The sequence below is a fragment of the Acartia tonsa genome, chromosome 3 (assembly GCF_053477335.1).
Source record: "Acartia tonsa isolate MP-2025a chromosome 3, ASM5347733v1, whole genome shotgun sequence".
Lineage (NCBI taxonomy): Eukaryota > Metazoa > Arthropoda > Copepoda > Calanoida > Acartiidae > Acartia > Acartia tonsa.
The window spans coordinates 8,856,609-8,884,550 of record NC_137262.1 but is presented as its reverse complement, the minus strand read 5'-3'; the positions used below and the strand labels follow the sequence as shown (position 1 = coordinate 8,884,550).

At 32.6% G+C, this 27,942-nt stretch overlaps 2 protein-coding genes across 2 annotated transcripts; one reads left to right on the top strand and one right to left on the bottom strand.

Moving 5' to 3' along the window:
- On the top strand, window positions 1–24,214 carry LOC145313226 (uncharacterized). Its single transcript, XM_080152526.1, has 9 exons — window positions 1–172; window positions 959–1,080; window positions 9,993–10,128; window positions 13,072–13,167; window positions 17,919–18,052; window positions 21,050–21,123; window positions 22,039–22,165; window positions 22,774–22,904; window positions 23,319–24,214. The coding sequence occupies exons 1-9, from the start codon at window positions 135–137 to the stop codon at window positions 23,559–23,561; spliced, it is 1,101 nt and encodes a 366-aa protein (XP_080008652.1). The 5' UTR covers window positions 1–134; the 3' UTR covers window positions 23,562–24,214.
- Window positions 24,215–24,773: 559 nt separating this feature from the next.
- LOC145315089 (histone H2A-like) lies at window positions 24,774–25,310 on the bottom strand. Its single transcript, XM_080155132.1, has one exon. It carries the CDS (start codon window positions 25,272–25,274, stop codon window positions 24,897–24,899), a length of 378 nt encoding a protein of 125 aa, XP_080011258.1. The 5' UTR covers window positions 25,275–25,310; the 3' UTR covers window positions 24,774–24,896.
- Window positions 25,311–27,942: the final 2,632 nt, after the last annotated feature.

The following is a 27,942-nucleotide window of genomic DNA, read 5'->3' as shown; positions in this document are numbered from 1 at the left end:
TAAATGTCCTGAGATAAACAGGGGTTACACACACGCCCACACACACACACATAGTAGTGCCCAATAAAATAGTCATAATAAAAACTTTCTAGTTTATAATTCTGGTGAAATATTTTTGTATAAACTTACAAAACATGAAGTTACCACAGAACAAAAGATCTCTCACACACAGGAAAAGTTTATTGATAAAAACGATTTATGAAATTTTTTGGGTATAGTCCCTTTCGTGGCAACGCCTCTTAAGGGGCATTTCATCGTATTTTCACAGTAGCCTAGGGACTATACCCAAAATTTTCAAGAAATTTTAATTAGATACATCAACAAACTACAATATTCCCAGCTTATACCAATAACGAAATTAATTCGGAAAAATCACGAAACCTATGCGTGTTTTTCAGCTGTCATTGGGGGGCAACACATCGTAAATTGACGACTTTTCCATTTGCCCCTCAAATATTATTTTAGATTTTTTTTTCGCTTGTTGGTTATACCTTATACCTACAATATTCCTCTTGAAAAGGTTGACCTACCACTAAGAAAATAAGCTTTAAATATGCTGGGAAGATTAAAAGACAGGCACACATCCATCCACTTTAGAATAAAAGATTTTTTCTATAAAACTGAAATGTTGTGTTTTTTTTCCTTTTTAAATTTCTGTACTAATAGTGGCGTATGCAGGGTTTGGTCATGGTTGGGTATTAATCGAGGGGGTGAAAAGTGGAAGGCTGGTCTTCTACCCTACTATTGACGTTATAGTAGAGGGATGGAGAAAGGGAAGGGGGAAAGAAACCCTCTAGAAAAGAGATGGGGTATAGAGTTTTTCCTGACGTCAATAGAATAGGTAGGCCAAAAGCAGTGACGTCTATCCCCATTTTTCTAGACAGCTACGGGGTGTGTTGAAACTCCCATACACTCCTCTTACAATATCTATTTTTCAATGAACATAATTATGTTACAGTATTGAGCTACGGCACCGCCTACACTACCTGCTGATCCTGTCTTTGTTACCGTACACAGTGTACGGGGCCTGTACACCGGAAGAAAATAAAAACATGCAAACAGAATATACTGAATGTACAAGTAAGTTTGTTAGGCTAGAATGGTTCAGAATAAAAAAGTTATCATAGCCTTTATTTGGAATTCCCAATTACCAAAATCCTTTTTGTAAGGTCCATTTTTATAAATGTTATTATCCTCGCCAAGTGCTCATATCTTTTTGGGTTCTTCTGTTTGTGATTTTTCATAAAATCGTACCAAATATCTGTCCATCCATCACGAATCAAATTAGGATTATAATGATAGGTATTTATCAGGGATTTAAAGGGATAAGACAATGGTCGTTAAATTGATGTACAACCCCATTGAGGAAACACAAAATAACCCCTTCTGTATAACACATTTAGTGGTTGAAATGTTTGGACACTTAACTTAATGCATCAACCAATCAGAATTCAATAAAGCCCCCAAAGTTGTTAGGGCAACTAATAAGAAAACGTTGTTATTAAACTTTGGGGACTTGTGTAATAAACAGCCCATGGTCCCCTCCCTCCCTGGGTATTTATAGACATTACTTTGATTTATTATCTACAGCAATGCTTTACAAAGTTTAAAAAAACCTTATTTAAAAGATAACTTCACTTTTACACTGAATAGACTTAACAAATTATTATTTGGGTATATTTTACTTGGTGAACTTTATAAATTTGAGGAAAGTTGACAGTAAGTAATATCTTGTTACTTATAAAAACAGGAAAATAAATGTTCGGGAAGGGGAAATTTTTACTAATATGCCAAATAAAGGGTGTGCAAAAAAAATGCGGACTTTTCTAAAATTGAAATTGCGCGGCTTGTGTTAATAGTAGAACGGATCCTGTGCTACGTATAGTTTGGGAGCTACGTGTTAAAATGTCCCAACTGACGTAAAACTTGACTTGTGAGTAAATTTTAAAATATAACTAAAAATTAGAGAAGATATTTTGCAAAAATTTATGCGTACATTCAAATTGCGCGGCTTGTGTTAATAGTAGAAAAATATTACGCATACCGTTAGAACCGCTATGAACTGTATTTTTTGGAAATATAAGAACGGTTCCTGTGCTACACATAATCTATGAGCTAGGGGGTAAAATGTCCCAAAATTTACTCGCAATTCAAATTTTAAGTCAATTGGGACATTTTAACATATAGCTCCTAAACTATACGTAGCAGAGGAATCGTTCTTATATTTCTAAAAAATAGACTTCTTAGCATTTCTAACGATATGCATAACATTTTTCTACTATTAACACATGCCGCGCAATTTCAATTTTAAAAAAGTCCGCATTTTTTTTGCACACCCTTTATATAGGGGTAAATTTCGGAGATAATTTTTGCTTCATAGATTTTCTATTTTTTAAAATAAATAGTAATTTCTGAAGTAAACATCATGTAACTTATGTAGAAAGAATTAATTGATAACATTAAAATCAATCCTTATAATAAAGAAACAGGATGTGTGTCTGTCTGTGTATCTGTTTGTCTGTACCGAAGGATCTCGCTAACTGCTAAACAAATCGGGTTCTCCTTAAAAGGGTAGCTTTTCGTAGGTCCCGGGAAGGTTTTAACTATTTTGGGGGAGGGTACCACCACCCTCCCAAGAGAAATCACAAAAAAATCGTAATTTTTTTATGTATAGAGACTCCCACGCAACATAGCTAGGTATCGTAGAAACTTGAAAGCAACATAGATAGGTATCGTATTATGTTAAGAAGAAAAAACATTTAAAGTGCCACTAGAGGCTTCTAGGGGCGTAGCCGTTAGTGTTTGAGGCACAGGACACAAAAATGCACATTTTAAAATGTTTCCTAAAAAATATTCATTGATATTATGGACTGAACTCGTTCTTCTTTACATAATTTATAAAAAGCATTTTAGATTTCTATCCCTAGCTTATATGTGTTCGTTCACAATGAATTTGTCAATTTATTTGTTTAGAACAGAAATGACAGGTGTTGCCTCATTTAAGCATTTTTTTTTATATTTTGTTGTGATTTAAAGTTTTCCAAACGTAAAAAGATTTTTTTTGTGTTTTGCTATAGTGTTTTCATCTATAAACTACAATCATTTGATAGCAAGACATTTTCTGGTACGAAGAACACATTCTCTTATCTAATGAAAGGTTCAATATTATGAATTAAAATCATACTCCTTACATAAGCTTACTCATTTTGATAAATAATCCGAGATGGAGTATCATAAATTGACCTAACCTACTCAATATAGATTCTAAAAATGTCAAAAAAAGATATTTATTACTTTAAAAAAATAGATGGCCAATCTGCTTGAAAGCATCTTCATTATTATTTTTAAAAATATGCAACAATGTCTAAATACTTTTTGACAAAGATTAAACTCTTCTTTTCCATCCTATACATAAATAAATGCGCGAAGAATAAAAAGCTTAAAACAAACTTGAAATAATATTTTAGATTTTAAAAGTATGAACTTTCAATTTATTCTTTTCATTCAAACTGCAAATTTGTGGGTAACTATAAAATAATAGTTATTTCTCGCATCGTATTATAAAAGGCTTTCCGCGGATATAGAATGTACAATTATAAGATTAAAACTAGTTTTTTAGCCCCGAGGTGCCGAAGGCACCGGCTAATAAACTGGTTTTAATCTTATGATTGAACATTTTTATATTCGTAGAAAGCTGGATATAATACGATGCTAGACATAGTTTTTTCGTATGGATGAGAACCGGTTCCTATCCACCGGATTCGAATGAATACGAGAAAACAAATACTAGAATCACTGGGAAACCGCATGGACAAGGCCAATATTTTTGCACCCTATAAAGAAAATCGCTGTGCACCTAAAACATCACATTTGGGTGTGTTTAGAGGTGTATTAACTCAGGGATACTTGGCATATGTATCCAATCAATGTTAAATAACTTATTTAAAATGGACGTACGGACATTCTGGTACCGATTATAGAGTTGCAAAGCTTTCTAAATCGTACCTAACTGGTACAGGAATCATCATGCAAAGTTTGAAATCGATAGGAGAATTCTAACATGCCCAAATTAACGAAAAAGTTATCCGTTACGGACGTACGGACGGACTAACCCTAATTATAGAAAAGCTTCGCTTTTAAAAAGAATATATAGAGAAGTAAAAAAAATCAGCTTAGCTCAAAAAGTCTTTTATTTACATAGGAAAATATTTCTAATATCTTTCCAAACGTTGGTCTCAAAGAAGATAATGGTTGGTCTCTCTTTTTAGCTACTCTATAATTCACTTTGTCTGTCAGTCATTCTTACAGTCCGTCCGCAACGCGCTTTGGATATTGTGCTTTTTTCAGTTGCTTGTTAAAGATTTTTGTACAAGTATAATTTGCTTGGTCCGTCGGTCTGTCGACCTTTTTTCAAAATAAATAAATACTAATTTTATAAAGATTTCGTTTTTTTTTCTTGATTTCACACTTTGTCTGTTTGTCAATGAATTAAGTTTGTTTTAAATGTTTTTAAAAAGCTTAAATAAATGATGACGTAGTGATTTATTTTTTGTTGTTGTATATTTTCCTATCCTAAAATGCCTGTAATGTATTTATGTATTATGGCCGAGAAATTTGTTGTTTATTGTTTTAACTCGCCTGTTGAAGGTATGAGAAATGTCAATGGACTGAAGCTAGAAATTGTTTGACGTTTTGTGCAAGTTTTTTTTACCAAGTTTCGACAGCCGCATACAATACTTTGACAATATGCTGCTGCAGTAGCTTACATGGCGGTTGGATACCAAATCATTTTTTTAGTAGCGAAGCTACTCTATAATTCACAATGTCCGTCCGTCTGTCCGTCCGTCCGTTTGTCCGTCCGTCTGTCCGTCCGTAATTAATGAATTGGGGGAAACGTGATATTCTCGGCTCCTATAAAAGATAGAGGGCTGAAATTTTTTGACAACATTTCCATCATTAAGGAGCACAATTAACTGTAAAACATCAATGGCGGTCGGACTGCTTTTTAGCAGGTTTTAGGCTATTTTTTATATTTTCCAAATTTTCCCCATATCTTTGGTGTTTATGGTCTGATTTTCGAAATTTTTTCAGTTAAAGATATCAAAATTAAATTTCCCATCATTTGAAGAAAACAACAATGACGGTCAGACTGCCTTTTTGCAGGTTTTAGGCTATTTCTTATATTTTCCAAATTTTCCCATATCTTTGGTGTTTATGGTCCGATTTTCGAAATTTTTTCAGTTAAAGATATCAAAATTAAATTTCCCATCATTTGAAGAAAACAACAATGACGGTCAGACTGCCTTTTTGCAGGTTTTTGGCTATTTTAAATATTTTTTTACATTTTTCCCCATATCTTTGGTGTTTATGGTCCGATTTTCGAAATTTTTTCAGTTAAAGATATCAAAATTAAATTTCCTGTCGTTTGAAGAAAACAACAATGACAGTCAGACTGCCTTTTTGCAGGTTTTTGGCTATTTTTATTTTATATTTTTCACATTTTTACCCATATCTTTGGTCTTTATGGTCCAATTTTCCAAAAATTTTCAGTTAAAGATATTAAAATAAAATTTCTGGCTTTTTAAGAAAAGAAACAATGGCGACCAAACTGCCTTTTAGCATGTTTTTGGCTATTTTTATATGTTTGACATATTTCCCCATATCTTTGGTTTTTGGTCCAATTTTAAAACTTTTATGCATAACAGTTTCAAAATATTTTTTCCCATTGTTATGTGCATCTAGTATGTAATTTACTTTAACCGTCTTCATCATACAAAATAAAACAAGGTTTCGTGTTTATTTTCTCCAATAAATCTATTCTTGATTTTGATAAATACACTTTAAATCTACTTCACATATTCCCATCCACAATTTTTTGTGCTTCGCTACTTATGTATGTTGTCATCCTTGTTATATATAGCAGCCGTTATTTTCATAGGCGTTTGGCATTTGTGTCCGCAGCTGTAGCTGGTTGTTTAACAGCCGTTAGAAAATCTACAATTCACAGCTTTGTCAAGCTGTCTTTATTAAATTATCACAAGTATTAGCCGCCTTGCTCTAATTTAACAAGTCTGCAGTTGTTTACCCTAACAATTAGCGGCTTCTGAACCGTAGTTTTAAAAATAATTTTGTTTATTATGTAAAGTGTTTGAAATAGAATGTGGGAAAAAATTGCACATCAAGAAAATATTTTTTAAATGTGGCTTTGTATTGCTTAATAAATGAACTATGATAATTTGAGACTAGTAAATTTAATAAGGGATAATATAGCTTTATAACTTAGTCATACAGACATACAGGTCCTAGTTATAGAGGAGCTGCACCAGAAAAAATAAAATACTGGAAAATTGTTTATCTGGGGAAAGTACATTTGTATGTAATCTTTTTTTTGGAGGGGGGTGTGGGGGGTTAACGCCTATTTAAAATCCTTTAAAAATCCTCTTTAAAAATTGGTATGGCTGCATTCCATTTTCATCCCTATAAGGCTTTACACCCCCTAGTGAATGGCTGTGCACGCCACTGAGTGTAATAATTTAAAATCTAGCAAATTAGGCTAATCCTAATGTGTTTGAACATTTATCACATTTTTTAGCATAATTACACCAATTTTTTTAACACAACTTTCTCAATTAATTTATATACTTGGAAGAAAGAAATGTTCTATTTAATATTTTAGTTGAATTATGAAATTGCAAAAAATCCGACTCAAATCAATTAATCTTTGATGCATATTTTGATTTCTAGAAAGCAATTCATTTTAGGTTTATGTAAAGCTTCAGCTTTTCGTTGAATCGTTTTTAAAGAAGGTCGACAAGGTTTATAAGTATCAAAGCACAGAAAAATGTTGGACGAAAAGTCGGACAAAGTGAGTTATAGAGCAGATGCTCATTGGTCATGTATTCTGCAAATTACAAATTACAGACGTCTATCTTGAAAAACACCTGAGAAACTTATTTTCCTATGAAAAATTTTATTATGTTCAGTGCAATACAGACATACCGACAGTGAAAAAGTAGTTGTTATTTGTCAACAGAATATTTACAATTTTTTTCTTTATATTTTTAATCATATTTCCCAAATAAAACAGAAATTTGATGTACTCTATAGTATTTCGTGTAAATTAAATAGAATAATAGGATGGACTTTATATTTTACTTGGATGTAATCATTCTTGTTATATGTACATTTAATTGTATTTACGGTTTAATTAACCTATTAACATATTTGACCTAATTTCAACATTTCACTGTCCGTTTTTATGAGTTGTTTAGAAATTTTATTCAGTTTGTTATCTTAGTCATTTACATAGTTAGATACCTCTTCAGGGAGGGACCGGAGGGGATATTGGGCTGTTTATTTGCACTAGTCCACAAAGTTTTATACTAAGTTTTCTTATTCGTTGGGCTCACAACTTTGAACGTTTATTGAATTTTAATTGGTTGGTTCATTAAGTTTAGTGTCCAAACGTTTCAACCATGAATAGCAATCTACAGAAGGGGTAATTTTGTGCACAGCAATTTATCGGCCATTGTCTTATCCCTTTAGATCCCTGTACATCTCAGACTAAAGTCTTATATAAATAAATAAATTGAACATTCATTCAAAAAATAAAGTTTGATTGGAACAGTGTTCAAATCCATCCCTGAGGGACGAAATTTCTACTATTTTTAGTAGCGAATCTACTCTTTAACTTGAAATGTCCGTCTGTCCGTATGTCTGAAACGTTTTGAGAAAAACGTGATTTTCTCAGCTCCTTTAAAAGATAGAAGGCTGAAACTTCTTGTCAGAATTCCCATCAATATGGAGCATAATTAAGTATAAATAAAACATCCGTAGTGGTCAGACTGCTTTTAAGCAACTTTTTACTGGCTTTTTAGTGACTTTTGTTTGTCTATTTCATAATAGATTTGGTGCTTCGCTAATTATGGATGTTGTCATCCTTGTTTCTTTATTTATTATAATTTTTAAATAGAAGCTGCTCCAGGTAGTATAAGCAAAAAGTCTCCTTTTCGAAGGAAGATACTTATATGCATATAAAAACAAGGATGACAACATCCATAAAAGCGAAGCTCTGAAAGGGTAGGACAAACGGACATTAACACTTGTATAATGTCAGAACTGAATAATCAGAATGCGAATGTATAAGAGTCAAAGCAAAATTGTAAGTAAATTTGTTGAAAAACTGCTTGATACAGCTTGATAATGATTATGGACATACTTACATTTTTAGGACTTGATTATAGAGTTGCTTCGCTTATAATGTTGTACTTTGTTGTCCCAGGAATCAGTATACCAAAAATCAGACCAATCGGATAATTAGGTCACATACAAATTTGTTGTTAAAATGTAAAAAAAATCAACATGTTTAAAATGGACGTACGGATATTCTGGTAATGATTATAGAGTTGCTCGTACCTAACTGTTACAGGAATTACCATGCAAAATTTGAAATCGATAGGACAATTCTAACATGCCTAAATTAACGAAAAAAGCTATTTAAAAAAGTAAAAAAATCAACATGTTTAAAATGGACGCACGGACATTTTGGTAGTGATTATAGAGTTGCTACGCTTTCTAAATCGTACCTAACTACTAAAGGAATCACCATGCAAAATTTGAAATCGATAGGACAATTCTAACATGTCTAAATTAACGAAAAAAGCTATCCGTTACGGACGGACGTACGGACGGACCGACCCTAATTATAGAAAAGCTTCGCTTATAAAAATTATATGTGTTTATAGCTTCAGGCGAAAAGCTTCTTAAGAACCACACGATACATGTAATTTCAACACTGTTCTTAAGTGATTCTAAAAAGAATTGTATTCGTAGCTGATAATATCTTCCCATATGTTTTGTGGGTATAGACTATGCTGCTGTTCAGAAAGTATAACTGACATGTTTATGAATACAATGTCCTATGCTTCATTAATCTACAATAAATACATACTTTCAAACTTTAAGCATTACTTTTAAAATTTGAAAATGCACATTTAGACGTTAAAAGTTGAATAAATGACTCTTGTCTTACGTATTTGAATCCCTTTTCTAAAGAAAGCATCTGTCAATCAGTATTTTAATGGCAAAGCTATTCTAGAACTCAAGTTTTTTTTAAAATTAAAGGCTGAATTAAACATTTTAATTAAAACTAAAACTTGTTTTTCTAACTCTATGATACAATAAATATTAAAAAGGGGTGGTAACTTATTTTTACAGTAAATTAGTAATCTGAGATTATAGCATTCTTTAGCTACAGTTTAGGATGCTTTTAAAAAAAATAAGTAACCCGCGGTTATGCCTCTAGAGGGTGGGGGGAGGGGTTGGTTTTTTCTAGAGGCGGTTTCTCTTTGTGGAGTTATCCTCCACCTAAATAAGTAAAACCTTTCTAGAATCCATAAGAAGCTTGCTTCACTGTAAAGAAAGCGAGAGTTTTCGATGTAGACAGACACACATCCTATAGAATATATAAGAATTAAACCTTTATAATGGATGTAGACGGGAAAAAAACTGTCAATTTATTTTGCTAATATTGACATCATTTATTAATCAGTTTGTTCATCAAGTAGGAAGGGAGGGGATGGGGTTGAGGTTGAGGTGGTGGATAGAGGGAATCGTTATTTTAGCCAGCTACAAGTTTCACTTTATTAGAGTATATGATAATCTGAGCTGGATCTTTAAATCATTTTAGTGGTGAGCCAGATCGGGGTGAGCCAACTTTCCACCAATGAGAGCACAGCATTTTATGAAATGCCGCGCTGTGATTGGCTGAAATTCGGCTCACCCCGATCTGGCTCACCACTAAAATGATTTAAAGATCCAGCTCTGGTTTAAGTTCCAAGTAATACTAAATCCATTTCCATATTATTCATTGGCGGAGCAGTAGCTGTCTAATTCTATAGTGCCCTAGCAAAATGGGGATAGATGTCACTGCTTTTGACCTACCTATTCCAGCTACGGCGGAGCATCTTTATAATTGAGGATTTTTGTTGCAGGTTCAGCTACCACAAAGTACCAATCCACGCTGGAGGAGAATGGCGACAAGGAGAAGGCCACGTGTACCTTGTTTGAGACCTTCATCAACCAGTGCGGTCAGACATGGACTCAGTGCCACTCAGAAGAGGATATCAAGTAAGTTTAGTTAGGTGAAATGTATATGAATTGTATCTACATATAATTATTTATTAATATCCTTTCATAGGTATGTCCATTGTCCATTTACAACCACATAGTCTATGGTCTCTCAGGGATCTAAAGGGATAAGATAATGGCCGATATATTGATGCACATCCTCAATGATGATACACAAAATCACTCCTTCTGTAGGTGGTTAAAACGTTTAAACAATCAACAAAATGAACTAACCAAACAAAATTTATTAAAAATCCCCAAAGTTGTTAAGGAAACGAATAAGAAAGCGTTATTATAAAACTTTGAGGACTAGTGTAATAAATAGCCCAATGTCCCCTCCCTGAGCATAAAGGGGCGTACACATCGATTCACCAAGGGGGTGTAAAGCCTTGAGGGTAAGAAAAATATAAAGAGATAACTTTATAATATCTTGTTCAAAGAGGGTTTTGATAACCCCACTACCTCCATTTTTGAGTCATATCTTTTTTTTTGTACTGGTGGGTTAATTTTTTTAGCTTAAACTGATCAAGTGATTAAATAACTACTTGTTGAATAACTTTTTTTTTAATAAAATCACATATATGTACATATAAGATATATCTATGTACAATTATATAATAATAATTTCTTATTAAATTTTGCAGACAAATAAAAACAATTAGACTTTGAATTATTAAAATGTTGATACATAATTACAAAATTTTAAAAAATTACTTCTTAATCATAGATTACGAATTTGCAAATTATTTGATCTTTTTATTCATTTTTAGTATCAAAACAACTCTATAATTTCAATTATCCGATAAATAATAATTAAGTTTATATGAAGATTTCCTTGATACATGAACTATATTTGGTAATTACTTTTCTCGTATTCATTTGAATCCGGTGGATAGGAACCGGTTCTCATGAATACGAAAAAACTATGTCTAGCATCGTATTATATCCAGTTTTCTACGAATATAGAAATGTACAATCATAAGATTAAAACTAGTTTTTTTAGCCGGTGCCTTCGGCACCACGGGGCTAAAAAAACTAGTTTTAATCTTATAATTGTACATTCTATATCCGCGGAAAGCCGTTTATAATACGATACGAGAAATAACTATTCCTAAATATGTTTTTTTTCTAGCTTGTTTTATTTTATTACAACTTTGATGTTTGCAGCTTTAAAGTTAGCGAATAGTTATTTATCGCATCGTTTTATAGACAGCTTTCCGCGGATATTAAAATGAAAAGTTAAAAGATTAAAACGAGCTTTAATAGCCCCGAGGAGCCCAAGTCCTAGGCTAACAAAACTGGTATTAATTTTATGATTTTTATTTGAATATTTGTGGAAAACTGTCTGTAATACAATGCTATACATGTTTTTTTTGAATGGCTGAGAACCGGTTCTAATCCAGCGGATATTAATCGGTTTCGAAGCCTCACTGTAAAAAGTTTTACTGTTATAAGTGAAGAGCAATATAATATTTTAATTTAAATTATTTGAATATGTCAAGTAAGCGTCTGACCTACTAAATTAATCAGGGTTAAAATAACAACGAAAACTTTTAAATTAAAAAATAACCCACTGATTGACCGTCCATTTTGAGCAAAAATTACAGCAGCGTTTGACAGGTTCTAGTTTGCTTTATAGGAATATCTCATAATAGCTTTATCAGAGAGAGAAAAGGGACAATAAGCTGTTTATTACACTAGCCCCAAAAGTTTTATGATAACGTTTTCTTATTTGTTGGCTTAGAAACTTTGGTTGGTAAATTAAGTTGAGTGTTCAAACGTTTCAATCACAAATTTTAATCTACAGAAGGGGTAATTATGTGTTTCATAATTGGGGATGTACATTGATTTATCGGCCATTGTCTTATCCCTTTAGATCTCTGAGTTTTATAAAAGTTTATGCTATTTTCTTTGGATCAGACTCTTTTATTAAGGGGGGGGGGGGGGGGCGAACAACTGCAATAGACTAAAGATCAACTTTTATGATTTGTAGAGCTGCTATGCTACTAATAAAAAACAAGTATAAATACATATGAATTTAAATTGAAAATAAATAAAAAAAAAGTATCTGGGTTAACTGAAATTAAAACACTTGTATTTTTGTCATTTTTTCTTACAGCATAAAAATATCTGATACACATACATATTTTATTGAGCTTAATGAATAATAACAATTTTTATGATAATGAATACATGAAGCTTACAAATATTGTTTTTAAAAGCAAAGCTTTTCTATAATTAGATCTAATAATCCGTTTGATCTGATTTTTGGTATATTGATTCCTGGGACAACAAAGAACAATATTATAAGCGAAGCAACTTAATCAAGTCCTAAAAATGTAAGTATGTCCATAAACATTATCCTGTATCAATTAGTTTTTCAACAAATTTACTAACTATTTTGCTTCGACTCTTATACTTTTATATTCTGATTATTCGGTTTAGACACTATACAAGTGTTAATGTCCGTTTGTCCTTCCATTTCATAGCTACGTTTTTATGGATGTTGACATACTTGTTTTTTATAACTTTTTCTGATTTTTGGGCAAGAACCAATCCCATAGTAAACCAAAGTGTTAAATTGAAATTTTCAAATACGTAGCATCTCTATAAGCGTTGACATCGCTCACACACTGACTCTTTCCCCCCAGAAATTAGTTTTTAAAACCCCCTATCCCCTACTAAATATATTTTAATCCTATGAGGTATCATTTAGTTCACCTTCAAAATATAGGATTATTATGGAAAGGACAATTTTAAGATAATTTAATCATCCACCGATCACCAAGGAAGTCCAAGCTTCTTTAAGGGGGGTGGAAGGGTAATCTAATGAATTTCCATAGGTTTTGTGAGTGTCTACCTAACCTACATTTTTTGGAGGGGGGGAATTTGGACGTCCTAGCCATTCACTTGTACAAACTTACCATAATATTTGTTTTATAGGAAGATGAAAGATATGCAGATCCAAGCATTGCTGGGACAGTACGTAGACTCGGGGCTTGTTCAACTTGATGACTGTCCCATTGTTAATCAATACTGGTAAGACATTTCTTAATAGTGCAGTTCTTGAGACTGCGGAAATGGTCACGTTTGACGTCATAAAAATACGTCTAAAAAGTAAAAAGGAAGGATGAAAGGAGAAGTGGGAAAGGAAACCTTTAAAAAGAGATGGATAATATACGTATTTTTATGACGTCACACATGACACTTTCCGCTGTCCCGCATTTCTTTATATATAAAATGTGTAAGTGTCTGTAGGTTTGTTTCTTGTTATTTGTGTTTAAATGAAATAAATTATTAAGAATCACAATCAATTATATCACTCCAACAATGCAATGCTTGAAATTGATCAGACATAATAAAGTTGGAATTTGCTGGTTGCGACTGACACGGAAAGTGCGACAAATTTGGCGGCTGCAGGAAGTGGGACAAAGTGTTTAAAAAATCAGACATTTGACGTCATAAAAATGAGGGAGATGAGAGAAGAAGTGGGAACGAAAACCATTAAAAAAGAGATGTATAATCCCTCATTATTATGACGTCACATGGCTGATTTTTGAGTCACTTTGTCCCTCTACATTTCTTTCTTCTTAGAAATTCAAATTATTTTTTTGTTCATTTTAATATAAGATATTAATTTACTGAAATTCTTAATTATGTCCTACCCCCCGACTTTCATACCATATACAAATTAAACCTATACCTTGACTTTGATTTTAGCTTCTTAAAGCTTGCTTGAATCTTAATATTGCAGAATATTTGTGTAATAGTTTACAAAGCTGTATATAAAATATTCCCTATATATACTATACATACTTTTGCTTCATTACTTCCCGTTTCCTCTTAATTTCTTGTCCTCTATTTTCTATGCAAAATACAATTCAGCTAAATTAGGACAACAGATAACGCTTTATAACCGTTTACCTATACAAATATAAAAGTAACGACGGTCTTTCTGTCTTTATTATTTCTTTACCGAAAGAACTCGTTATCACCGAAATGATTTGGGTCTTCTTATGTTTTTTCCATGGGAATGTTTTAAACTATTTCTGAGGGGAGAATACTAACACCCTCCCTAAATAAAAAGGTCCTATGAAAAACTCCAACTTTCCTAAAATTTATGCTTTAACAAAAATAAAATTGAAGGTCGACCTCCCAATTTCTTCAACGATAAAGTACAGATATTAATAGCAACTTTATAATTGTAGAAATAATTCTAAAGGGTGTGCAAAAAACGCGGACATTTTTAAAATTGAAATTGCGCGGCTTGTGTTAATAGTAGCAAAATGTTACACATACCGTTAGAACCGCTAAGAAGTCTATTTTTTGGAAGTATAAATATATTTCCTGTGCTACGCTTAGTTAGGGAGCTACGTGTTAAAATGTCCCAACTGACTTAAAACTTGACTTGCGAGTATATTAGTAAATATTAGACAAAAATTCTTGCAAAAAGACATGCCTACATTTTTAAAATTTAAATTGCGCAGCTTGTATAAATGGAAGAAAAATGTTACACATACCGTTAAAACCGCTATGAACTGTATATTTTGGAAATATAAGAACGGATACAAATAATCTAGAAGCTAGGTGGTAAAATGTCCCAAAATTTACTCGCAAGTCAAGTTTTAAGTCAGTTGGGACATTTTAAAATGTAGCTCCCTAACTATACGTAACACAGGAATCGTTCTTACATTTCCAAAAAAATAAACTTCTTAGAGGTTCTAATGGTATGGGTAACATTTTTCTACTATTAACACAAGCCACGCAATTTCAATTTTAAAAATGTCCGATTTTTTTTGCACACACTTTATTATATAAATTAGAAGCTTTTTTTGTCTCTAGCGAAGGATCACGCTTACCGCTGTACCGATATGGGTCTCCTTAATAGTGAATTATAGATCAAGAGAAGGTTTTTTAACTATTTTTTGGGGGGGTATCTACACCTTCCCAATAAAAGATGACCTCGCCCCAAATTTGTTTTTAAAAAAACTCAAATTGAAAATGGGTGAGGGGTCGACTTTTCCCTCAGTTTTGAGGTTGTATTGCAATAAAGAAACAAGGTAGTTTTGTTTAGTTTAACGGATTTTTCTTAAATCAAAACTAGTAGTGATTTGGACAAAAGTGCTACACTGTCCTAAATCATCAAGTTTAGATGTAAATACATATACATATACATATATACACATGAGCAAGAATATCTGTCAGTGAAATCAATTACATGCGCGTGAAATATGTTTATTTTGGACATAGTTAGATACAGCAATCAAGGGATAAGTAAAATAATCAGAATTTTTTCTCGTATTCATTCGAATCCGGTAGATAGGAACCGGTTCTCATCCATACGAAAAAACTATGTCTAGCATCGTATTATAAACGGCTTTCTACGAATATAAAAATTTACAATCATAAGATTAAAACCAGTTTTTTTAGCCCGTGCCTTCGGCACCTCGGGGCTAAAAAAACTGGTTTTAATCTTATAATTGTACATTCTATATCCGCGGAAAGCCGTTTATAATACGATGGTATTTTGGTTTGCTTGTTTCCTAAGAGTAACTTTATTTTAACTTAAAAATTAGCTACCATAAAATTGGAGTTGGGTGGTTCTTATAACAGATCTATAGTATAGATTTATAACTACTCCCTTCCTTTTTCAATGACCTTTATCGTCTGCATCTAAATTATTTTTTGCTATTTGGCTGTGTTAATATAAGCGACACCATTGGTCGATTTTCAATGACCCAATAGGAAGGATGCACAAGGGAGATTCAGTTATATAACCCTTTCTACCTCTAGCGTTTTACTCTAATGTTCTTATATCAGCTTAAACCATGTCATAATTAAAAACGTTAAATGTAATACCTACTGCTACTATATGTCAATTACTTAATTACTTAAGAATAGGGGAAGTTCATTTGCCCAAAACAGACGTATCTCCTTACCATGCAGAGTTAGGACTTCCAGACAAAGATCTTGCAATCAAAAGGTTGGTTGTCTGCCATTGTTGGGATTTGCCTTAGGATCTATGACAGAGTTGAATAGTTACTTACCCAAAAATAGACTTATAAAGAAGCTTTACTATAATATATACATATATGTAAATTAGATGAACTATCCATTCCTTGATCTGAAAAACCGGGACACACAATAAATTTGTTTAGAAATATTTGTATTAATCCCCTTTTGCTCCTATGCTATGCTCTAGCAGAGATACAGATATAAAAAATCTAAAATTAAATTAAATAAAACAGTGTCTGTCCGTCAAGATAAAACCTTGCTAACCACTGAACTGCTTGGACTCTCTACTAGGACTGCATATATTTTATGCAATATTAATATATTATTGTTCGTTTTGACAATTTTGCTGAATTACTTTTTAAATATGTTTTATAAAATTGAAATGTTTATCTAAAATTAACTCCGATTTTCTCAAGAATACTATGAGGCTAGAGGAATATTTTACACTTTCAAAGATCAATAAATGAAAACAGAAATACATCATTTCTATTTTTAATCAACATGTTTAATTTCCCCCCGGACATAAACTCTTGCAGAGGGATATGGCAACTGAATAAATATTTGTTAGGATACAAAAGCCTTGATTGGTTGGTACTAAGTTATTTATGTTGTAAGGAGAAATATATGAAATATGTAAACATATAATTATATGCTCTTATTTTACCTCCAACTTTTTCGTAAGTTGATAATTACAACTTCATGCAAATATTGTATAACTTTTGGAGGCGAATCTACTGTATAAGTGGTCCTGTATATCCGTTCTTCTCTTTATAGCACTCATCAAATTGTAAATTATACATTTGTGTCCAAGGCTTCTTAAACTTTTTCTCATTAGTTTGCTGGGGACTTTTATTAAACATTGGTTGGCTAGTTCAAGTTAGCGGTATCTAATATTTTCAACCAATAATTTTAATCTACAGAAAGAGTAATTTTGTTTATCATCATTGAGTGTACATGAATTTCTCTTCCATTGTCTTATCCCTTTAGTTTCCTGATTTACATAATTGTAAATCAGGCTTTCAGTTTTTAATAGAAAATGAGTAATTATATTTTCATTTGTTTTTAAATTTAAGTACACTATGTGCCAAGTACAAAACGTCAGCATATATTTTTACAAACAAGGACAACAAAGCTAATAAAGCAAAACAGTTCTCTGTGCAGTTTTAAGACCTTAATGCATTTATTTTTATTATATCAATGTATATTAAAAATTGGATTGTTTTATCTATAATGACAATGTTCAATGTCAACACTGAATAAAAGTTGTATTAACTGACATATTTTTATATTTGTTTTTTATTAGTTTTGGTATTATTATTATATTAGTGTGTTGAATGTGTAGCATTAAAAAAAATGTTTATGGTGGATAAATTCTATGAGTGTTGAGTATGACCATGCCCATAAGATAACACAAACTTTTGGGGTACCCCTTAAAGTGTCTATTCGAGATAACGGGGGTGGGTTGCATAGACGTCCAAGGGTGGGGGTAATGGGGCGGTTACCCCCCCCCCCCCCACCCAAATGAATTAGGGGGTGCCGTAGGCACCCCGAAAATTTTGGATTTTCAATTTTTACCCCCTCCCCCCCAAATAAAAAAAATTCCTCTATGAAATAAAGATTAGCCCCCCCCCCAAAATTTGTATTTTCAAAATTTTACCCCCCTAAATAAAAAAGCTTGGACGCCCCTGGTAGGTTGTGCCCTCTATTCAATTTGAGGTGCATTTTGAAAATCTAGGCAATATAAAATTTAATTATATTATGAATATGTCTTTCAGGGAAAGTGAAGAGAACTACGAAGGATCAGGTGGCGGCTGCTCTGACAAGGCATACATCCAGACACAGACCAAGTTCCAGGCCTGCTCACACACAGTTTCCAAGGACGTATACCAACAGTTCCAGGGGGTTGAAGGTATACACTTATCCAAGCGGGGAGGGGGGGGGGGATCATTGGGCTGTTTATTACACTAGTCCAAAAAGTTTTACAATGACGTTTTCTTGTTGGTTAGATTAACCACTTTGGAGACTTTTATTGAATTTTTATTGGTTGGTTGATGAAGTTGAGTGAAAAAACGTTTGAACCACAAAGTCTAATCTACAGAAAGACGAAGCCCAATCTGTACCACTTTTGATTCTTGTGACGTAATAAAAATAAGGGATTCTCCATCTCAATTTTAGGGATTTAAGACAGAGTAATATTGTGTATCATCATAGGGGATACATCAATTTATCGGCCATTGTCTTATTTCTATAGATTCTAGACACTTTTCAAAGTAGCAAATATACTCTGCAATTATGTTTTTGTTGATTGGTCTGTGCTTCATGTTTTTGCACACATCTCTACGTCAAATTCCCTCTAGCTTATTCAAGTTTCTCCTATTCTCCATTTATTCATCTTTTACTTATTTATTTACAGTTTATTTGCATTGGCATTAGATCCGCCATCCAAACTAAAGAGTAATGAATATTGTATTGTGTACTACCCATATTTTTTATAAAAATGCTTAAAGTGCGTGCTTGGGGATATGTCATTTTTCTTGACATTAACGTGTGTATACCGTAGCAAAAAACATGTTTCATTAAAATTAATTGCAGATATCAACTTTTACACGGTGATTTAGCTGCTTATAGACCTAAAATAACATTTCTCATTTAATTGACTTAAACATTGTCGTTGTTAACTTTAAATAGATAAATACATAAGTGTGGATTTTCACACTTAGACCTCCAGGGGGGGGGGGGGGATAAAGAGGCTGTTTACTCGCCTCAAAATTCAAACCCTCCTTTTACCCCCTTAAAATTTTTAAAGAATAATTAGATTACCCCCACTAACCTTACCAACCCCTCATTATAATCCCCTTTAAAAAAGGTTGAACGTTCTTGTTTTCACATTTTTTGTTATTTTTTTTTATATCCTATGCCCACACCCCCCTATAATGTGTGACATAGATTGAGAAGGTGTAATGAAGCTACTTCCGCTTTTGTTTACACGCAACTAGTGCGTTATAATCCTTAGGTTATATAGTAACTGAATAAGCAGAATATAAATTTGTATAAGTCTAAACTAAATTTGTAAACTACTTTAATACGTGAAGACATACTTTCTTTTTTAGAACTTGATTATAGAGATTCTTTGCTTATTACATTGAAATTTGTTGTTATATTGATCTGTATTTCAAAAATAGATGAATAGAATGATTACATCACATATAAAAAGTTAAAAATAACATGCCTTAAATGGACATACGGACATTCTGGTAACAATTATAGAGTTTCTACGTTTTCTGATGCTGAATCACCATGTTAAGTTTATGATTAATTAAACAATTATATCGTGCCTCAATGAACGATTTAAGCTAACCGTTGCGGACGGGCGTTCCAACCCTAATTAAATAAAAGATTCGCTTTTAAAAATATAAGAAGTTATATTGTATAAGCAATCAATTAACGGGCAATTGTTTGATAATCTGAACCATAGCTTATCTGTATGCCTGTTATGTGCAAACACGTCCTTGTTTAAACAAAATATATTATAGTATGATATAATATATGACAGTAAAGTTGATTATTTAATAGAAAGCTTAACTAAAACTTAATTATCTTTGCTATTCCTATTTAATTAAGTTTAGAATTACATTTGCTAATGAATTTAAGACATAATTTCTAACAAGAATGACATAAGACTTGATGGCGCAGCAAAGTAAATGATCATAGCAGCTGATTTGTAAACTTTTTATCTGATTTCAACATATCAATAATGATACATTATATGTTACTAGCAGCTTCGCCCCTAGCCTCTAGGGGCTTTGCCCCAAGAGGTTTGACCAAACCAATTTTTCGTATTTTAGATTTAAAATAAAAGATATAATTTTTTTTTTTTGGTGGGGGGTGGGTATTTTCATTTTTGGGGGGGTTAGGGGTGTCCCAACCCCCAAGAAAATAGTTATAAACCTTCCCGGGAACTATGAGAAGCTACCCTGTAAAGGAGAACCCGATCGGTTCAGCGGTTAGCGAGATCCATCGCTACAAACAAACAGACAAACACACAAACACACAAACAGACAGACATCGTTCTACTTTGTATTATAGATTTCAATAACTTAAACATATTTTTAGTTTCGAATCTAAACTATAATTTGAAATGTCTGTTTTCAAAATTTTTAGGGAAACATGTCTTTTTGCTTTTTAGTAAGATAAAAAGCTGTAAAGTTTCATAAAGATGCTTTAAATCAATGAACATCCACTTTATAATAAAATTGTTATATTGATTTCTTGGCCATTCAGTGATTAAGACATTCAAAGACATGAATATATTGTACTTTTTAAAGGTTTTATGATTTTCTATTTATCCCATGTTATTTCTCTCTTTTTCGCTTTGTCCGTTTGTCTAGTCATAATCAATTTGTGCTTTGCTTCTTATGGATGTTGCCATCCTTGTTGGCAAATGAATCATGTTTGCCGGAAATAACTGCATACATATTTAAATTCGGATATTTAATGTTTATCTAAGTAATCGAGAAGTTTTATGAGATTATCAGTAAAAGACATAAAAACTAGAACTTCAATTAAAAGTCATATAGAAAAAGTAACGATGAAAAGATAGAATAATCAAACATATTTTGAACTCCACACTAACCTAAAAGGCCTTCATACTGAATCCTTACTTCAAAATTAACAGGATCTCTGTCTGTCTTTGTGTCTATACCTGAACCGTTTTGGTTATCCTTTACAGAATAGTTTCGCATAGGTCCTGGGAAGGCTTATAACTATTTTCGAGGAGGGTACCACCATCGCCCCTAGAAAAAAAATTGGGTTGTAAAAATCAACTCATCCCCCCTCAAGTGCTCCTAAAGGCCTCTTGGTGCGTAGCCGCTAGTTAATAACAAAACAATGATTCTTTTTTCTTTAGATCTGGATGTGGTTGGTAAATCTATCTGTGATGCCATCCACAATATTTCAACCACCTGCCCCACTCTTCTCAAGGTACACAGTTAAAAGTCAAGCTTTCTTATAATTAGGGTCTGTCCGTCCAACCGTAACGGTTAGATCTTTTTGCTTATTTAATTCTAATCTTTTTGATGTTTCACTGCCCTCCCCAATGGAAATCGCCCTTACAAAAATACTCCCGTCTTTTTGTTTTATTTAAATTTTCAAAAATTAAAGGTGGCCCATCTTTAAATATTCCTGGGGCCACTAGATGAGGTGTCACTAAAATCAAATACATTGATAAAGTCTTGTCTGGTGCTAAGGTTTTTTTTTGCATACGGTATTATTAGTGACTTTTTTAGAATTGATTGAAATAATGTTTTTTTTACCAATGTATAAGTTGCCACATTGGCAAATTATTGAAATGAACTTTGATTACCTATTAAACAATCATATTCCAGATTTATTTAGTTTGTCCTTCACCTTTCATCGAATATTAGGTCAAAATATAAGTTTATAATATTCAAAAAATGATAATTTTGATTAATCATGCTATTCATATTTTATAATGAAAAGCTAAATGACGTACACTCATAAAAATAACACTTGTACTGAATTACTTTAAAAAGCTTAATTGCGTGAAATAATTAAAGTTTTTGACCATCACAACTTGAAAATATTTTTAATTAAAACATTTATCAATTATACTAATGTAGCTGGAAGTGTGTGTGTATGTATGTGAACCCAATCTATGATTTAATGAAGTATAATGTTTGGGGGGGGGGGGGTACCCTTTCCCATAATATCTGTAAATCTATTTAGGTCCTATAAAAACTACACTGTATAGAAGAACCGTATTGGTTCAGCGGTTAACGAGATCTTTCGGTACAGACAGACACAATTATATTACTTTTACTAGGTTCATTACTTTTACATAAGGATGAACGATATTATCCTATTATTGTTTGTCAGACATGTTTTGGCCCCATGGACGTGAAGCAAATGGTGAAAGTGCACCTGAAAGAGATCAAGTCCTACCTGATCAACCTGTCCAACCTCCAGATACCTGTAGACACCCTCAACAACTGTACCATTCCAGGTATTACTTGTTTATTGTGGTGGAGATTTGGTGATTTTTTTCTATTTTTGGTCAAGGTTTAGTGATTTTTCTTTAAATATTCCACTCTATAATATACTATGTCTAGCTGTCAGTCAGTCAGTCCATCCGTAACGCTATGGGGGAGATGTGATTTTCTCGGCTACTATTTAAGATAGAAGGGTAAAACTTCTTGTCAACATTCCGATCAATTGGAGCAAAATTAAGGTTAAAACATCCATGGTGGTCCATGTTGTCATCCTTGTTAAAAGCGAAGCTTTTTTTTATACATAATTAGGGTCGGTCAGTCCTTCCGGAACGGATAGCTTTTTTCGTGAATTTAGGTATGTTAGAATTGTCCTATAGATTTCAAACTTTGCATGGTGATTCCTGTAGAAGTTTGGTACGATTTAGATCGTGACAACTCTATAATCATTACCAGAATGTCCGTACGTCTATTTTAAACATGTTGATTTTCTCTACCTTTTTAACAACTTTTGCATTAATATTCTGCTTAATCAGTTCTGACACTCTAAAAGTGTTAATGTTCGTTTGTCCTTCCATTTCAGAGCTTCGATTTTATAGATGTTGTTATCCTTGTTGTTATTTAGAATTCAGTGGTGAAGTGCAGGAGTATGAATATTACTACGAGGAGTATGAAGAGGAGGGTCTACCACCAACTGATGTTGAGAATGAGCAGCAACAACAGAATCATGACAACAGCAATGCTGATTCAATTAAGGAATTTACAACTTTTGTTTGATTATTCTCTAGAGCCAACTAACTCCAAATTGCTATCTAACTACAGATTGCTATCTAACTCCAAATTGCTATAGCGCCAAATTGCTATTACTCCTTTTGTAAATTATATTTAGTGGTTAAAATGTGTAAACACTCAACTTAATAAGTAAGCCAATCAGAACTCAATAAAAGTCCCCAGAGTTATGAAGCTTACGTATCAGAAAACTTTATTTAAAACTTTGAAGACTAGTGTAATAAACAACCAAATGGACCCATTCTTCCATTCTCCATTTTTATTTCCAATTATTTTGTTATTAAGCCCACTAACATAAAATAAAATTTTGATTGTTGGGGTTCTGAAAGTATATTTTTTGGAATATATTTATTGAAACAAACAAAAGAAATAATTGTATAGAAACTTTTAAAGGACCACAAGGCGGAGCAGCCAGCAGACCAACCAGCTGAACAATACAACGAGCAGCAAGCAGACACCACACCCACCAAGTCAGCTGACAATGGGACTGTGAGGCCAGCCCCCAAGAAGCTTGCCGAGAAGACACAAGCAGCGCATACCGGTCACAGCAGCAGTTTAGTCCTCCAAGCAAACATGCATTTTATTTTGGCCAGCCTAATTCTCAGTTGGTTTAGGCTGAAATAAGTTTTTTATACTTTTTTATCCGTAAAGATATTTTACAAGTTTAAGTATCCGTCTGTTTGTTTCTCTAAATGCTTGGCCCTGAACACTCAAAACATTTAACGGTGATAAAGTAAAATTAGATTTTGAGAATTTACAGGCTAAAAAAGCGAAACAGCGTAAAGTGCCTCCAAAAAAATTACGTAAATAATATGACCAATAATAGGCAAGTATACATTGTAATGGAACAATGGTAAAAATTATACTGGCCTCTCATTGGTCATTTTTTGGTGGCACTTTACATTGTCTCTTAAAAAGCAATTTTAAACAAAATTTATAAATTCGTTCATATTTTCTCACCCCAACTTTTGCTACTATTAGACAAAACCGTCCTTATTTTAGTTTTTAAAGAGTATCTCTTTTAATTGTGCCAACTTTTCATACTGTCTTCAATTATTTTTTAGAAAAATTAAATAATAAAAAAGTAGAATTTAGTAAAACATACTCTATAGTACAATAGCTCAATAAAATTGTAATGCAATAATAATATATATTTATTTTCCATTTTTATAGTAATATAATAAAATAAAAACTTTAGATCCAAATAATAAAACATTATGAACATGTTTTTTATATTGTATAAATTGTTGATTTTGTAAAATAAATATTTTAAACTTAGATGTCTATTTTCTTTCACCAAAATCTCATGCAAGTATTATATCAAAACAATAGCTGTGCTCACGATTGTAAAAGTTAGGAGAATAAAATGAGTCAAAATGAACGATTAATTAGCATGGTCAAGGTAGAAATTCATGAATCTAAAGGGACAAGACTATGACCGATAAATACTAAATAGATGATTATCCCCAATGACAATACACAAAGCCTTCTGTAGGTTACAAATAGAGTTGAAACATTTTGGACACTCAACTTAATAAGTCAACCAATAAAAATAAATTTAAGTGTCAATTGCGAAGCTATCAAATAATATTACGTTTAAGGAAGACGATTCCCTTTTCTCTTTTGAAGAGGGTTTCTCCCCCCTTCTCTTTATATGTCATATAGGAATCATCTTCCTCAAAAGAGACACAAAAGTTGTGTAGTTTAGTCTTTCTCAAAAATTAAATAAGAACTATATACATATATATATAAATATTACGTAGCGTCGAAGGCAAATTTCTATACATGCTACAGTGTATGTTTATAAATAAAATTAAACACAATACAATAAAATCATTTAGTTTTGTAATATGTATTGTATTTTTACAAGAAAATATTTCTCAATATGTTATATTTTTTGGCTCTCTATAGAGAGAGCGTTTTCAGGTACAAAGCAGTGTAGCAGATACGGTCAACTTTTTAAGCCTTAGTCTTCTCAGACTTCTTGGGGAGGAGAACAGCCTGGATGTTGGGGAGGACACCACCCTGGGCGATGGTGACACCGCTCAACAGCTTGTTCAACTCCTCGTCGTTACGGATGGCGAGCTGCAGATGTCTGGGGATGATTCTGGTCTTCTTGTTGTCTCTGGCAGCATTACCAGCCAACTCAAGAACCTCAGCGGCCAAGTATTCCATGACAGCAGCCATGTAGACTGGGGCACCAGCTCCAACACGCTCGGCATAGTTTCCTTTCCTAAGCAGACGGTGGATACGTCCAACGGGGAATTGCAGACCAGCTCTGCTTGAACGGGACTTTGCCTTTCCCTTCACTTTTCCTCCCTTTCCGCGGCCAGACATGATAATAGTTAGGTTAGGTTGTTTCGGATAAAATAGAAACTTATCTAAATGGGCTTATTTTCCCATATTTATACACAAACGGTGCTTAATATCATGTTAAATTCCTTCTCTTTTGTTGATATTACCTTTCCCCACTGCCTATAGAACCCCATGTAAACCCTCCTTCCCCTTTATTTAATCTGCCACAGCTGCAAACAAACTGATATGGTCCCTCCTCTTGTATACTCTCCTCCTTATTCACACACACACACACAAAGTTTCACCTGCCTTTACCCGCCAAATTTAACACATCAATATTTCAACGGATTTTATATTTATCAAGTTTTTCAACAGAAATTGATTTTTAAGTCTTCTCTATGATTTAATTTGTCTTTTAGATGTCTTTTTTCAGTAAGAATCATCATCATTTTTTTCCACAGGGTGGGGGGGGGTGTCTACTGCTCCCTTGCACGCACCCCAATCAGAAAACAAAATGTTAACACAAACAAAAAGTAATAGACAATAAATGAAAATGCAGCTTAAACAGGATCAGAAAAATCTTGTTGAAAAAAATAGGCCAAATCAAAGAAACTTCATAGGCTAGGCTAGATGTTAAGTGTTCCTTTAAATTAAACAGAAATAAAGGAAAGCGTGAGACTTTTATATTAGATTTATTGACACATTAAGAATTACTGACAAATAGGTTAAATATATAACTGCAATTTTATTGAGTATACTTTCTTGTGAAGCCAGAAACTCGTTAGCAGAATAGGATAATAATGTACCATCAGCTGTGAGTTGCCGCTGATTTTAGCAGCTATACTTGATAGGCCGGGAAAGTCTAAGCTAGCCTTATTAACTTTATAGGATTTGGCCTATTAATTGTTATTAACAAATAAAAATCTTTGATTGTTTCTACGCTAGTCCAAGAAACTGTATAGGATTTGGCCTATTAATTGTTATTAACACATAAAAATCTTTGATTGTTTCTATGCTAGTCCAAGAAACTGTATAGGATTTAGCCTATTAATTATTATTTTAACCAAAAATGTTCTTTGTATATTTCTAAGCTAGCCTAAGAAACTTTATAGGATTTGCACTATTTATCGTTATTTTAACACAAAATATTCTTCGGTTATTTCCAAGCTAGACTTAGAAAATATATAGGATTTGCCCTATTAATCGTCATTTTAACACAAAATATTCTTCGGTTATTTCCAAGCTAGACTTAGAAAATATATAGGATTTGCCCTATCAATCGTCATTTTAACTAAAAAAAAATATTTGAATGTTTCTATATAAGCTAACCTAAGAAACTTTATAGGATTTGCCCTATTAATCGTTATTTTAACACAAATTATTTTTTTGATTGTTTCTGCGCTAGCCCAACAAAACGATGCTGTGAGTATTGGTTTAAAAAATATGACGTAACAAAAAAAATTAGCCAATGAGAGTCCACTACGCATGCCGCCATTGGTCAATAACGGCCTCTCATTGGCTAATTTTTTTGTTACGTCATATTTTTTAAACCAATACTCACAGCATCCAACAAAACTTTTTAGGTTTGGCCTCTATCATTTAAATACACATTTATTTTCAATTTTAGTTCTAAGCTATCCCAAGAAACTTATGTAATAATCCTTATTTTAATACAAAAAAAAGTATTTTACTTAATCTTTTAGTAGCTTATTAATGATAAAGTATATTTTTTTTTGTAAAATCCATATACTAAAGTAACAGGATGTCCGTCTGTTTGTTTGTCTGTGTGTTTGTACCGAAGGATCTCGCTAACCGCTGAACCAATCGGGTTCTCCTTAACAGGGTAGCTTCTCATGTCCCGTGAAGGTTTATAACTTTATTTAGGAGGAGGGTACCACCACCCTCCCAAGAGAAATCGCCCCTAGAAAAAAATTACCCCCCCCCCCCACAAAAAAAATATTTAATTTTACTTTTTCTTTTAAAATCTAAAAAAAATAAATTGGGTTATAAAATTCGACTCTCCCCTCATTAAGTGCCCCTAGAGGCTTCTAGGGGCGTAGTCGCTAGTACATAACATAAAGCAAAACACTATTTAACTTGAAAAATACATATTTTTAATATATTTATATTTGTCTTTAATATATAAAATTTAATATTGCTATAGCATAAATGCTTAATTTGAAAATAGCGGGAAAATATAAAACACAAGGGGAGGGGAGTTTAGTAAACCCAAGCTATTTCAAATTTAAAGGGATACAAATCCACCAATAAGAATGTACTTGCCTATTTTGTAAGGCATGTAGTGAGAACATGATTTTTAAATAAAATTATTTTAAAAATGCATCTCAAATTGTAAATATATTTTTTTTTTGTATTTTATTTACTGACTAAAGAAATATTGGATTAAATCTTAAGTATTACATATTCATGTATGTTGGGTTAAACTTCTAGGCTATAGCTTATAATTTCTTTTTAGGATTTTGTCTATTGATTTAAGATGGTTAGACAGAAATACAATAACTTAATTTTATGTGTTTGTTTTCTGTGACTGGAGATTAACTGTGGTTAGTTTACATAAATTTAACTTATTGTAAAAAAACGTTCTCACTTCTTTAATAACTGCATAGTATGTAGGGGAAAATTCTAGTTCTCCCGCCTTTTTATATAATAGCAGCTGGTGTATTGTGCTTATCTTAGTACCTCAACACAG